At 40.2% G+C, this 14,786-nt stretch overlaps 2 protein-coding genes across 2 annotated transcripts in view; one reads left to right on the top strand and one right to left on the bottom strand.

The window, feature by feature from the left end:
- The window catches only part of CNST (consortin, connexin sorting protein), a 50,588-nt gene extending 48,495 nt beyond the window's left edge, over positions 1–2,093 (bottom strand). The window contains exon 1 of the mRNA XM_069852424.1: positions 1,965–2,093. The gene's annotated coding sequence lies outside the window, so the exon portion shown is untranslated. The remainder of the gene's footprint in view (positions 1–1,964) is intronic.
- Positions 2,094–2,209: 116 nt separating this feature from the next.
- On the top strand, positions 2,210–11,952 carry TFB2M (transcription factor B2, mitochondrial). The gene is made up of 8 exons (XM_069852423.1): positions 2,210–2,493; positions 3,598–3,686; positions 4,594–4,747; positions 5,139–5,287; positions 6,792–6,881; positions 8,128–8,190; positions 9,483–9,634; positions 10,890–11,952. The coding sequence occupies exons 1-8, from the start codon at positions 2,223–2,225 to the stop codon at positions 11,074–11,076; spliced, it is 1,155 nt and encodes a 384-aa protein (XP_069708524.1). The 5' UTR covers positions 2,210–2,222; the 3' UTR covers positions 11,077–11,952.
- Positions 11,953–14,786: the final 2,834 nt, after the last annotated feature.

Below are 14,786 nucleotides of genomic sequence, written 5' to 3'. Positions count from 1 at the left end.
TCAAACAGGTAATCCCTCTTGATTCCTTCTCTGACTTATTTCAAAAAACATTAGTTAATTAGGAAGAAACAATAATTTCAAAGCACCCAACAATGCACTTAAATTACAAATACATAAGATTCCATGAGGCAAGACTGTAAATTCAAGCATTTGCATGCGACAATAGCTGGATTAAACTAGAAGATATATTGGACATTAACTTAAAATTAAGTGTTCAAATGTTCTTGGGAAAAACTTTAATGTATTAAGCAACTTTCTGCACTATAATTTCTAAACAAAAAACGTACCAAACATATGAGCAATGTCAAGACATTTTGGCTTAGCAAACGTTTCTCTGAATAACTTCAATTTCTCTGAACAGCTCATTCAAAGATGACCCTAGCAGAGTACAACACAGTAATATACTAACTGTACCTAATCTTTCTGTGCCTATAGCTACCAATAAACTTTGATAAGGACAGCTGAATTAGGACATTACTAAACACTTGCTCTAAGAAAAATAAGTTCTGCTTTATGTTCTAAAAGTCCTATGTATTACTGAATTATCTGACTAATTAGTAAGAGAGGAAAAAAGCTATTAAAAACATTACGTCCAGTTTAAAAATGGATTGAGGTCTATCCCATCATCCAGCTGAACAGTCTGTCCATTTCCCTTAAGGCATATGCAAGACTACTAAAGCGCTTAGTGTAAAAGAGCAGAGTATTTAAAAATAAACTGCAGATATGAAGAACTGCTGCATTTGACAAGGCATTTGCAGTCTTTCCTAAATTCAGCCCAGACCCTCTTCATGCCACATGCAGATCCACTGGATAATAGCAAAGCCACAACTTTCCGTCCCAGGTTCTGTCTAACAGAGATACCTCAAACAAAATGACTTTGTTTAGTAAGTAGGCACGTGTGAATTTCTCACTTTACAAACAGAGAAACGAGATATAAGAAATGAAGCAATCTGCACAAAATCATACAGAAAGTCTATTTTTGAGCCGTTTGAAGATGAGTTTACACTGCGATTGCCTGATCACTTCTTCCCTTCTGCACAAACTAGGGAGGAAGCAGGGAAACACATTTGGGAGGACTCTCTCTCCCCTTCCCCAGAACTCCACCACACTGCTGCCACTTGCCATTGACAGGCTTGAGCACTATATCCCCGAAAGATGAATTTTGCAGAACTTGGATACATTCTGAAACTGGTCATAGAATCACAGAATGAGATGGAAGGGACGTTAAAAATCACCCAGTTCCAAAGCCCCTGCCATGGACAAGGACACTTTTCACATTGCAGAGATACGATAAGGACAGAAAATAGGAAGAAAGAGACTAGAAAAAGGAAGATGAGGATTTAACTGTTATTTCTCGTTAAGGCAGTAGAGAAACTCTCGAAAGACAACGTCGCTGCTATCGAATTACCGGTTTTAACTAAAACGTAATTGCAAGATGGTATCAGGCAAACAGAAACCGACAAGGACCGACGCGGGAGATGCGCCGGGGCAGGACCCCGCACCTGCTGAGGGCGCCAGGGCCACGCCAAGAACCGAGTCCCCAAGTGCCTGTTGAGCTGCCGCCGCGGAGATCAAAGCCTCCCAATAAAACAACCCGGGCAAACCTCAAGCTAAATACGTAGCTCCTGGGATTTTTTCCAAGCCCGGCAAGGCACACAGTAGTCCCGAGACGCCACGCGCTTTCTCCCCTCCCAGGTTCCCTCCTTACAGGGGCAGCCCCGGCTCCCCGGCTCAGCCCCGACCGGCACCGGCTCCGCGCTGTTTACCCCCCGCCGCGCGCGCCGCCTTCACCAACCACCGCCAGAGGGCCGGGAGCGGGCACCAGGCGCCTTCCCGCCGCCCGGCGGCCATCACCTTCTCCACAGCCTCCCCTTCCTCCCCTGCACCGACCAACTCCGACCGCGGAAGGCGGCGGCGGCGGCGGCAAACGCTTCACCGTCCCGCCTCCGCTGGCGGCAGCTCACCTCAGCCCCGCCGCGGCCCGGGCGCCATGGCGGGGAGGCGCGGCGCGCGGGCGGCGCTGCCGCAAGGCTCGCGGCGGCGCGGGGCCGGCACCATAGAGATCGCGGCGGCGGCGGCGGCGGGACGGAGAGACCTCCCGACGATAGAGAGCGGAAGCCGCGCTAGAGAGGCCCGCGGCGAGAGGCGGAAGTGACGCCGCCCGTGGCCGCGGCGGTCGCGCCTCCCGCCCGCCCGCGTGGTCGCCCCGGCGGAACGCGGCGATGCTGGCGGGGCGGGCGCCGCCCGGGTGCTGCCGCCGCCTCCGCCTCCTCCTCCCGCCGTGCTGGGCGAGGCGGGCGGCGGGGCACTGGGCGAGCCCGGGGCTGCGGGTGCCGGAGGCGGCGGAGGCGGAGCGGCTGGTGCAGGAGGGAGGGCTGCGGCGGGGCTCGCCGCTCCGCCGCTTCATCGGCTGCCCGCGCCTGGCGCGCACTGTGGAGCGCTGCCTGCGGGGCGGGGCCGGGCCCCGGCCTGTCCTGCTCGAGTGTGCGCCCGGTAAGACGCCTCAAGGGCTCCCGCTGCCCCTCCGCCCGCCTGCCCGGCGGGAGCCTCCGGGGCTGCCGGAACGCGGCGCCGCTCGGCGTGACCTTGCGGGGTCAGCGGGAGCCGCTGGCGGTCACGGGGGTCGCTCCTCCGGGGAGAGGTGATGGTGCCGAGGGAAGGGCCTGGCAGCCCTGCCTCTCCCGGGGCTGCGGGCAGGGGCGGCTCCGTTATGTGATGGGGACGCGGCCCTGGTGCCCTCCCGGGGCGGGCGTTGGCGGCCGGCACGGTGGTTTCGCGGCGCTGTGGCGGGCCTGGGGCGGCGGGACGGTTTCTGCAGAGCTTTAGGGGGAAGGAGTGAGTGCTCAGTCTGGAGACTTGAGTCTCGAGTGTTGAAACTTTGCTAGAGAGTAAGCAGAGATGTAGGTTTCTGTCCAGGTGATGTGTTTTGGCTTGGAGGCAGATCTTACCTTGTCAGCAAAAGAATGCCTAAGACTGCGGGCCATTACACAGCTAACAGCAGTGACTTAATGGGTTCTTTTAAGTTCCTTCGGAGGGTATTTTACCTGTAGAGATAACAAGTATATTTCAGCTGTTAGTAGAAAAAGTACCACACGAAGTACAAGAAAGCAGCAGAGGGACTGTTCACAAAGGCTTGTAGGACTAGGAACTGGGTGTAATGGGTATAAAGTGGAGAGAGGCAGGTTTAGGCTAGACATAAGGAAGAATCTCCTTATGATGGGAGTGGTGAGGCACTGGCACAGGTTGCCCAGGGAAGCTGTGGCTGCCCCATCCCTGGGGGTGTTCAAGACCAGGTTGGATGGGGCCTTGGGCAGCCTGGTCTAGTGGGAGGTGTCCCTGCCCATGGCAGGGGGGTTGGGACCAGATGATCGTTAAGGTCCCTTCCAACCCACGTTATTCTGTCATTCTAAGCATCCTATTGTAATGCTGTGCTCTGCGTAATTCACTGAGTGATCTCAGGCAGGCTGTGTGTAAATCTTTTTTCTCTTGTTTTGAAGTGTGTTTAAACAAACACAACTTGCGTCCTGTTGAAGATGATGTGTCCCAAGTGTTGTATTGGGAAAATAACTATTTTGTATTATTATTTTCTTCGTTCAGGTCCTGGAATCTTGACCCGAACTCTCCTCAATGCAGGCGTTAGAGTGGTAGCTGTAGAAAGTAACTCGGCTTTTCTTCCAAGTTTACAGGTACACTTTTGATTTGGTAGTACATTTCTAAAGCTTAATTAAAGAAATTAACTTACAATTGTGTAATAACTGTTGGATTGAAAAGGAATTTGTTCGCAATTTTTACTTGTAACTCTTAACAATAGTAAATATTGTTTGGTTTTACATTGCACGTTCAGCAACAGGCCATTTTATAATCAGCTGATTTGACATTTTGTGTGTACAAGAATTCAAGTTCATAGCCTTCCTATGAATAATTTCATGCATAAATTTGAGGCTAATACTAATCAGAGGCATTGTAGTTGTGTATGTTTAAGTAATATGTCTGTAGGTAGGTTTCAGAAATCTGTAAAAGTAGTCTTGGTTATTCTGACTGTCATTTAATTTGTGGCACTACGATTGACTGGTAGTATTAAGACACTTGCATGTGTTCTTTTCTGTTGACCTTGGCTTTGCATGGATTAAGAGTTGATCAGACACAGAGCTGCAGAAGTTGCACTAGTAGGATTGTTTTACAGTGTTGTAAAGTGGAAGTTTAGAACCAAAGACTCTTGCCTGACTTAAAATGTGCATAAGAGGTGTTCTCTCTACATGAGTGAAGAATTCCAGTTGTAAATAATTAAATGCAGTGGTTTGCGTAGTTGAGTTTAGCTTTTTTTTTTTTTTTTTGCAAAACATTGCAGAACACCTTACTAATTTGAGAATGAATGTGTTCTAAAGCTCCAGTTGAGCAGCATAAAAATGACAAAATACCCTGCACAATCAAGGAAGCTGGTTTTTTTATCAGTTGTAAGAAGCAGCTCTGAGATTTGACTCTTGTTGACTGGGTAACAATTTTGGATGGCGCTTGAACTTTTTTGTTTGGGTTGGGTGTTTTGCAAGAAAGATTTGCATTCAGATTTCTTCAACTGAAACTGATTTTATTCAGTCCCTAGAGAATAGCCTGGATGGACAATTAAAGGTAATTTATGGTGACTTCTTCAGACTGGATCCCTTGGTGACTGGAAAGGTGAAACCACCTGCTCTGTGTTCTGACGAGCTTTTTGAAACCATGGGTGTAGCAGCAGTTCCTTGGAGGGAAGGTATTTGTATATGATCATATGTTACAAATACATTTGATGTGTGCATAGACAGTTTGGCAAAATCTTTGCGCTCTGCTTGATGTTTTATTTAGTAAATATAGTGGATTAATGGATACTTTTTTCCTGAATTATAGCTTTATTTAGGTTCTTGATAGCTTCGAAAAAACCCTTGTAGCAGTATGGAATCTCAGCTATTTACTTGTCTTAAAGGTGTGGCCTAATTCAAACTGGACATAGCTTTGGCTAAAGCTTGTATTGTATGCGTTCAAGAACAACATGAGCTGACAGACCTTCTTTTCTTAATTGTTTGTAGTTTAGCCATTAGCATTAATGAAAGTGTCTGGTACAGATTGCAAAATTTTAAAGATACTTTTACACACTGTTGAAACAGATGTACCTGTGAAAGTTTTTGGGATCTTGCCACAGAGAAAGGAAAGGAACGCACTTTGGAGGCTTCTTTTTGCCCTGTATGAATGCAGTTCCATATACAAATATGGAAGAGTAGAACTCAACGTTTTTATAAGTGAAAAAGAGTACAAGGTATGTGTAAGAGATTTTACAGGTAGTAAAGAATAAGCAGTACTTTATAGAACACAGAAATATTTATATTGTGCGGTTGATATTTTTGCTAGTGAATTTCTTTTTCTGCTGGGATTTTTAAGTCTTGTCTATTTCCTACTTGTTAACTTTATGCAGTAATAGCACTGTCAAGAATCATTCTGTTGTCATATAACCACAAACCTTGTCATTGTGAAAGCTGGTCCTTGAGAAAGGTATGCAGCAGCAGACTAGCTGCTTTCTGTTGGAGCTTGTGAAGTCCTTAAATTCTGTAACATGCTTTTGCAACGAAATCGTAATAGTTGACGAGGACTTAATTCAAAATGCCTCATGAACAGGGTAACATACTTGGAGAGATGCGTTTGTTCTCTTGAGAAATTTTGTATGCAATACTGAAAAAACCTGAGGCAAAATATGAAGGATTTGCAAACCTTTTTATTAAGGTTCTGTACACTAAGATGCAGAACAGTTTTCTGAGTATGTGTTCCTAATTTACGCTGTCCCAGACCTCTAGAACTGTACTTATAGTTCCAGGGTACTTTTTATTTGTATGAAACTGAGGTTCACACAGAGGCACAAACCTCATTACTTGAAGCAAGCAGACTTCCATGTGTGCTTACATAACCAGGGTTGTATCTGGCACCCTGATGAAGAAAAAAAAAATAGGTATATTCTGCAAAATGACAGGCTGGACACCACTGAAATGTCCACTTTTAAATGGTATGTTTCTAGAGGCCAGATTTTTGAGCAAATGGGAAGCAGCAGTAGTCATTGTGTTTTTTTATAAAGTTTTCTGCTTTTATTGTGAACCCTGTTAAATGAGAGTTGTGCAGTTAAAAGAAATCGGAACCTTCTTTTGGGGTTGGTTTGGTTGTTTTTCTGGTTAATTATATGATGTTCTTTTAAATACATTACGAAGTTAAATCTCCCTGCTACAATTTACTACTTTCTTTGCCCTGTTTGAGAACAACCACCAGTTTTTCTTTTTTTCTTGCCCTAAGAATTGTCTCATCGCTAATATTGATCAGGATGATAACTGCGCAAGCTGCTTAATGTTCTGCAGGGTCACCTGATATTTGGCTATGCTGCTTGTGTGTCTTATTTGGAATACTATCTTATCAGTGTGAGCTGATAACTCTGCCCATGTTGTGGTTTTTATACAAAATGTGATCACTGTTTACCTTCTGTGTGAAAATTCGCTGCCTTAAAAGGGACCAGAAAGCATAACCTGGAAATTCCTACAAGTTCAGTTATCCAAATAACTGCTGTGAAGTAACACTTAGAATGCCATAATGTCATCTATTTGAGTGTTCTGACAAGATGTACATAAATAGCACAAAGTATGTATTTGAGGCCTAATGTACATTGGATTTTGAGACTTCACTATGAATTTCTTACCTCTTGTTATATATGTAAGGGTTTTACTTTGATAAAGAAGCAGTCTTAGGTTTGTAACAAAAATGCTCTTTCTTTGCTATTTTGTTAGGTATTAACAGCAAAGCCTGGGGAAGTGAGGGCTTACCAAGCGCTTAGTGTACTTTGGCAAGTAGGATGTGAAATTCAACTACTGCATATGGTGAGTTTTTTTGTACCAGCTGACATGGTCTAATGTCATGGACGTGTTTTTAGAAAACAGTTTAGTATTTTACTGTCATAAAGTAATTGGAAGCTAATTTGATGTTTAAATTAGTTGGAAAACTACTGAAAACTTCGATGTGAAAACCTGAAGCAGTCATATTTTTTGTCAAACTCTTTCACTTAAGTGGCATCACTATTAACTATCATGGCAGTATTTTCATTACAATCCACTGTACTCAAAAACATTTTTTCTTAGAAGCTGGTAGATAAGGAGATGTTTGCACAACAGATAAGTCCTTCCCATCTTGGTAGGGGTTGCATGAGACCAGAAGGCTGCTCTTCCAATTTGTCACAGTCTGGTCTTTGTTATGTCCTCTGCATTTTGCCATCATGTATGCTTTCAACTTCCTGAGCTGTGTTCAGCAGAAGTATGTTTTTCAGTATTGGTCCCTTTATGTTCTAAGTAGACCTTTTACTCCTGCTGGTGAATAACTATCTTACCTTGTCAAAGATGCTATGGTTTAGTGTTTTTAGAACTTTTCTATGTTGTCCTCCCACCTCCATATGAGCATATGGCCGTCAACTTTCACTTACTTCATACGTTTTAGATTTATCTTTGTTTGTGCTCTGTTTCTGTAGGAACCTACCTTCGTAGTTTGAGTGTTTTGCTAATCTAAAATTAAAAGTTCCCGTATCTACTGTCTTCCAAATATCTTTATACCACGAGGTACATATTAAGATAAATATTAAGGAGTTGAAGAATAAGATGATACTCAAGGAAGCTATTATATATGCATGCCCTGGTTGTGCAGTGTTTGCTATCCATCTGCTTAGCTGCTCAGGCAACAGGTTATTGAGCTGGTGGGACTTCCGTTTGGACTCAGTACAGCAGCCCTAATGGTCAGTTGTCATTTTTTACCTTTGGTTCAAATTTTGAATTTGAAACCGATAGGTAGTCCCACTGATGTGTGGTAACTTGTGTTACAAGTTACAAGATTATAATTAATTTACCAGTGCTGCACAGATACTTTTGTAGGACTGCGATTATATAACATTTTTTGTCTGGCCTTTGTATGCTTATTACTTGACTTCTAATTTTTCTCTAGTTCTAGTATATTTACATAATTTTGAAGTAAATTTTTAGAATGGGATAGACTTCTAATTTGACAAGACTAATGGTAAATATTTTTCCAAATTCTAACAAACCATTTTAATTCTGGGATATATTTGTCTTCGTTTCCTAGGAACCTTGGTCATCATTTATAACTAATTTGAAAAATGGGGCACTGGCGATACCAAAAAGCACGGTAAGATCATTGTGTGCACTTTACACCTTTTGGAGATGCAGCTAAACCACTTCTAATTAAAGGTTAAAATAACTTCATTTACACTTTTTCTTTTTTTGGCTGTGAACAGTGTATTTTTTTTTAAGTAGTGTTCTAAAACTTACGGGCAGCATGTAGATGCATCAGAAGTGGGGTGAAGAATTGCTCTTACCTTAGAAATTGAAATAAATTACTATCTTTATTCTCTATAATGGGAAAAAAATAAAGTGAATGAACACCATAAAAGGATGTGAATGGGTAAAGTCTGTTTCAAAAGACGTTACTGACAGGATCACATCTTCCTGCTTGGACAAAACAAATTGTTACCACAATTAATAGCACATCAGTATGCTGCTGGTTTTGATTAAAATGGTTATTCACATGTCCAGTGTAGATTCCTTGTGCTAGTTAATCACTGATAAGCATGAGTCAAAGCCTAAATTTGACAAATGGGAAAATACCCTATGTAAAGTTCTTTACTTTTCTCTTTTAGAGAAGTAACGATGTTCCTTTGTATAATATAAGAACATTTCTATTTAATACAACTAATATAAATCCGTGCTTAGTATTTGGTTTTACTGAAAATTGCTACAGTAATATATTAAGTGTTGTTTGAAATGTTACCGTACAGTATACGTGACTAAGTAAATATAAGTGATAGGGCGTGCCTTACACAGTTGATCATGTTGATGTAAAGCCATGTGGAAAAGCATATCAGGTGGATTACATAAGATGCATTGTGACAGCCTTAGGAGAAGTACAAATGTGAGGTCTTTAGGCCAATATTTCCATTGCTGCCAATATAGATGTACATTTATTTCAGTTAAAGTTATTGCTTCTAATTTCATAAAATCCTCAAGTTACAATATTGTCACTGTTACACTCAAATAATTCAGTTTTTATATACAAGAGGCAGGTAGATCTGATCCATCACATAGTATAGGAATACAATAGGCCATATATTCTCTTGAAAACTCATGTCAAGGTTGTATTGTCTACTTCATGTAAGAAAGTTCTGTCTTATAAAAATAAAAGTGTCAGTGTGTCTGTTTTGTTTTGTTTCCTTTCCTGTTTGAAGGGTGGAGCAAGGTAAAGTGTCCTTATTGTAGAATAAACTTTTAAAACCTCAGCTTCCAAAGAAGTAATCTCATTAAGTCTTCTAAAACTCTTGAAGAAATGTTACTGGTGCCACAGATGTAATGCTTACTCTTATCTGAAGACAGATGCTGTCTCAAAAATGACTTTTCAGTGTTTATTTTTTATTTTTCTTGCAGTGCCTGCCAAATGACCATTTATGTTTGGTACGACTAACTCCTCGGAAAAATCTTTTCACAGGAGGCTTGAAGCCCACAAATTCATCTACCTTTGTTTTCATGGTGAAACAGTGTTTTGCTAAACCCACGTCCAGACTTACAGATAGATTAAAGTAAGAAAGAAAGCACCGAATTTTTTATACTTCCTTTCTTCAGAGGAATATGGAAAAATATTAAAACATGTTCTCAAAGCATTTATGTATTTGCAGCTGAAATACAGCTTTCAAAAAAATTGAATTTATTATCTACATGTAGAATAGATGATTTCATTTTTGCAGTCCACAATAAAATGTTTTGGGTGATGTTCCTGGCCTGTATTTGCAGATGGTAAAAACTTGGTTTAACAGGAATGTTGAGAGGTATTTAGAATGTAGATGTTCTGTAAGTATCTGCACTTCCAGTGGAAGTGAGGTCATGCATTTGCAAGAAGTTTTCACTCACTTCATAATTATAAAAAGACATAATTATAAAGACGTAATTATAAAGTCACCAAGGGTTTTGCAGGTATTGAAATTAAAAGCTGAAGAGAAGTTTCGGTTTAAAACTGACATCAAGGTAACACTAATGAAAACAGCTGAAGGTTATTGAGGGCAGAGTGAGGATGTCCTCAAATGGCTTTCTGTTATCTAATTAAAAAAAAATAGGGCTTTCGGCTTATTGACGATTTATTCTTTTTGGTATTACATTGGAGCTATTCACTTTGCTGTATGATCAGTAGATTTAATGGATGGAAACCTACTTAATGGATTTCTTTTGTAAAAGCTCAGTGGTATACCTAATTGCCACTCAATCCTTTGGCCAGGAAATGCAGTTAGCCTTGAAGGCATCCAATGTGCATCTTTTGTGTATTTATGCACCCTTTTCTCGTCTGGGAAATAGTTAACGTATACACAATTATAGAAGTTCTAGTTTTCATAGCAGTGGTGAAGATGAGGAGACAGTGGATACATCTGTTTATATATAGAAGAAAATACCTGGGAGGTCTAAGTCACACTTCATTCATGTGCTATACTGAATCAGCATCTTGAAGATGACCTTAGCATTGATTTCCAGGGCATTGAAGAGTAGCCCCATTTTATGCTGTAATGCCTGCTGCTGACTTATGCAGCTGGGAGAGAGGAGAAAGGGAGGCACTCACCCTCTAATGAGGAGGCTTATGTGGTTTGGAATTGTCTATGTCTGCTAGAGGCTTTATTTGGTATTTATGTATCTTAGTAGCAGAAGCTTCTGCCTGTTTTCAGTATGGATTTAAAATAACTTGTGTTGTAGGAAGATGTTAACTTCTAGAAGCTACCTTCAGATACTGTTTCTTGGTCTTTCATTTTTCACAGAAAGAAATGGCTCTGTTATGATTTGTTTGTTTTTCAGTTCATGGAGCTTGGACAATGGTGGCAAATTACTGAGGGAGCAGGAAATTCCAGAAAGTGCTGAAACGCGTAACTTATACCCAGAAGACTACAGACGTCTTTTTGAGGCTTTACAAAACTCTAATATGTTTACTGACACTTGGTTCCATGATGAAGTCTTGGAAAGTATAAGGAACATAAACTTATAAATGTGAAGCTCCTATCTTTTGGAAGATCACCTTTGCTTCTGGAAGATTACTTTGATAAGAAATGATTTAAATAAAATCGGGAATACTGTTGGCTAGATGATTTCCTATCCAAACAGGAAAACAAACATAGCAAGTATCAAGAGCCCTTGTATACAGGATTAAAGTAATGGATTCACATTTATTTGATCACAATCCTATCTAAAATGGACAAATCGTGTCTTTTCCAGGAGCATATTAGTGACCTGCTGCTTTTGGATGAGCCACTTAATCAGAACTTTTTGTCACAGTGCTGTTTATTTGCAACATTTGAAAAATAACAGACCAAATATGTTTGTGTGGTTTGTACTTTAGTTCTCAGTGATTTGAATGCCCTTCACAGATTCCCAAAATACATAGGCTTTTACAAACACTGAATCTGTTATATTGTCTCCTGATTTGAAAACCTTGCAGTCTAAAGTCACCATAGTATTAATAAATCAATAGTGGTGGATTAATAGAAGACCGGGTAATGACAACATGGTAAAACATCAACTGAGAGGTGGTGTTTTGTTTTGGCTTTGTTTATTGTTTTTTTAACTGAAGACTGTAATATCTCTGGGGAAAAGAAGTTGTAACAATTCTTTCTTTTGAAAATAACACTGGGCAGCCTATTCTAGTTTCCAGTATAAGAACACCTGTATATGTATAGGCTTTATCGTATTTTTTATGTCTGAAAACAAAGTCACCAGAACATTCAGTGCTGCATGAACAATCTGGGGGGGAGGAAATCATCTTACTTGCAACATTTATTGATATGTATTTGTTTAATGTGTATTATATGTACAAATGTAACTTAATTCAAAACCATATGCTATTAAAACTCTTTTTTTAGCCGTAGTATGCCGTAATGCAACCTGTTCCTAGTTTCTCTTCCTGTCATAGCATGTAACTGTTATGTTGTTTGCTTGACAGTGCTGTCAGGCTGCAGTGGTTCTGTGTTCTATGCTGTCTTCTCTGGGAATAGCTGGGGCCAAAAATACACTTTTTTAGCAGAGCCACCAGTTAAAAGAAAACCTTTTTGGTAAAGGCTGGGCTATTTTCAGACTTTAGAAAACAACAGTGACAAAAACAATGCAAACACAGAATTGCATATCTTAAGCATAGTGTGAGATACAGATGAGACAAGCATTCTTCTCTGTCTTCCTCCTGCAGTTCCTGCTGCAGAAGAAGAAATGACTTAAAGCAGCCTCGGTTCACTGTGCTAGGTCGGCTGTGAAAGCTTTATAATGTTGTGATGAAACTACTGGAAAGGCTGAGGTTTAATTTGCAGTCTGTCTCAGAGCATTACTGGTGTTATGTAGGTTATGAAGATTTGAGGCTTGCTTTCTGTTTGCTTCTCTTACAACGCAGGTTACCCTAGAGTAAACTGACCATGAATGGTAAACTTGCATTAAGAAGCAATTCCACTTTTTTTTTTTTCAATCTCAGTTGATGTTAGATGTATTATCTACGATTCTGCAAGAATGCAGTGTCTCCTGGGCTAACACCCCACCCCTGCCTCAACCCCCTGAATCAAACACCTTGCTCTCGTAGCAACAAAATGTCTTATATCAGCATACAAGGAGAAGTATTCAATGCATAAAATAGAAGACCACCGCTGTCTATATAAACTTTTAACAGTGTTGCTGATAACTTTTAAAACGTGAAGTGAAAAATAAAAAAAAAAGAACATTATAATGCTGTTAGAAAATAGCATTTACTGAGCCAGTGCAGGGACTCCCTTGGGAACAGCAGGAGTCTTAGTGGAAGTAATGTGTAAGTGGGGACTCAAAACGGGGAGATTTAATGCTAACCAGAATGCTGCCGTATGTCTAAGTGTAAGCAATATATTTAACCCTGACCACAAATATGAAATGAAGAGAACAATGTCTGTGATTGCAAAAATAGTTTTGGTGTTGATGGAAGAGACGGAAAAAAAGTGAAAACAGTACATGGGAATAAATACAGGAGAGTGAAAGTGGAGTAGGTCTGTGCATTTGATTGATACTGTCTACCTCGTACTTCCTACTGTTGCAGGTTTATAACTTAGGTAGGATAATGTTTAATGCAAACTTTCACTGAAATTTTAAATTGTATATAAAGGTTTCTCATACATTTTTGTTACAATTTTTAACCAATTCTGCGCTACTTGTGTTCCTTTACTTTGCATATTTGCCTTAGACGTATCCCTCAATATGCTGATGGAAAATTGAGCCAATTTATCTTCATTTTTTTTTTTCATGTAAATGCAAAGAAAGAACTTGCAGCTATGAAAACAGGATATAATTTTAGGTTAATATTTACAGTTTAGTAACCCTCAAAAATGCTATTTGAAGAGAAAACAAACCTGTAAATTCACTCAGAATTTAAAATGCTAGACCTTCCCAGAAAAGATTTTCATACTAACTTTGAGACCAAAAGGTTCACAGGAACTACTTTTCTGCCATATTGGGATAGTGAAGTTCCCCATTTCTGAAAGCAAAATAATTTGCAAGTAGGTTAGTGTGCCAGATACAATAAGTAACAAAAAGTATTTTGAAATCAGCACTGACTTTTGAAAATATTGCACAATTCAGTTGTTTTTTACATAGTGTTACGACACTACTTGTATATAAGATACAAAGTAATAGATTTTTAAAGTGCATTAATTAGCTGCAAGCTTTTGGGCAGATTTATTTCTTCCTATGTTTTCCTGTCTTTAAGTCTGTGATCTTGAATGAGATGAAGGCTACAATGTGCATACAATATACTTAAGAGAAGGTCCACACTATAGCATATTATTTTCAGTAATTTTTCAGTTGTTGCCAGATCGTGGGGTTGTGGAATTCTCCCACCCCCAAGACTGATGTAATTCATGAGCCTCTAAAACGACCACACATGATGCATCTATCGACTAGAACTGTTAAGTATTGTTTCCACTCTTCAAATACTGTTTCTTAGAGGAGTTGCCAAGCAAATGGCTTTTGGCATGCCATATTAAAGCATCGGTGTATCACAATTTGTATATTGATTGTAACTTCAGGGGCGCCAAATCTTTTCTGATGGCCCCCATCATTTGTGCCATCCATCTGCCTGTAGAAGAAAATTACATGACTGTGATGGCAATTGCCTAAAGTTTTACTACTTTATATTAAAATCATAGCAAATACAATCAGAATCTTGGTACTTGTGACACCCAGTTAATAAGAAATTTTGCTACTTGGAATTGAGTGATCAGTCAAGCTGGATTCTATAATCAGTAGGTTGCTTTTGACCCAGAAGAAGGGTTTGGGACCTTGTACCAATAAAAACAGCAGATGATGTGATAAAGGGTTATTAAGGTGGAATGTGTATGTACTGATTACTAGGTTTGTTCAGCATAGGACATTTTAATAATTACAGCCTAGCCTTGCAGGTAATAATTATAATGTTGATAGAAATATCAACATAAAACTTGATAAACAGATAGTGTGGTGTAGCTTAAGATGTGTAAGTGTGATAGGGAGAACCTGAGGTTTCCTGAGAAATACATTGACTTAATTATTCTGGCATGCTAAACAATCTAGGGGGCTGTAGATTCAAAACTCTGGAGTAAGCTTTGCAAGCCTTTAATTAGCAAAGCTGCCCCTTTCTTCCGTAAACATTGAGTAAGTGGAAATACCAAGTGACTTTCCCAGAAAGGACAAGGAATCGGTGATGTTTATTTGCTTACA

Source organism: Phaenicophaeus curvirostris, chromosome 2, assembly GCF_032191515.1.
Source record: "Phaenicophaeus curvirostris isolate KB17595 chromosome 2, BPBGC_Pcur_1.0, whole genome shotgun sequence".
NCBI classification, from domain to species: domain Eukaryota; kingdom Metazoa; phylum Chordata; class Aves; order Cuculiformes; family Cuculidae; genus Phaenicophaeus; species Phaenicophaeus curvirostris.
The sequence above is the reverse complement of the archived record's forward strand: the minus strand, read 5'-3'. Positions and strand labels throughout refer to the sequence as shown.

What these genes read in the sequence shown, in the direction of transcription:
- TFB2M (XM_069852423.1), top strand. Translation starts at nt 2,223, where the DNA reads ATGCTGGCGGGGCGGGCGCCGCCCGGGTGCTGCCGCCGCCTCCGCCTC. An exon ending in AAATTCAACTACTGCATATG is followed by an intron (nt 6,882 to 8,127) that starts GTGAGTTTTTTT and finishes TTCGTTTCCTAG; the next exon opens with GAACCTTGGTCATCATTTAT. An exon ending in TGGCGATACCAAAAAGCACG is followed by an intron (nt 8,191 to 9,482) that starts GTAAGATCATTG and finishes TTTTTCTTGCAG; the next exon opens with TGCCTGCCAAATGACCATTT.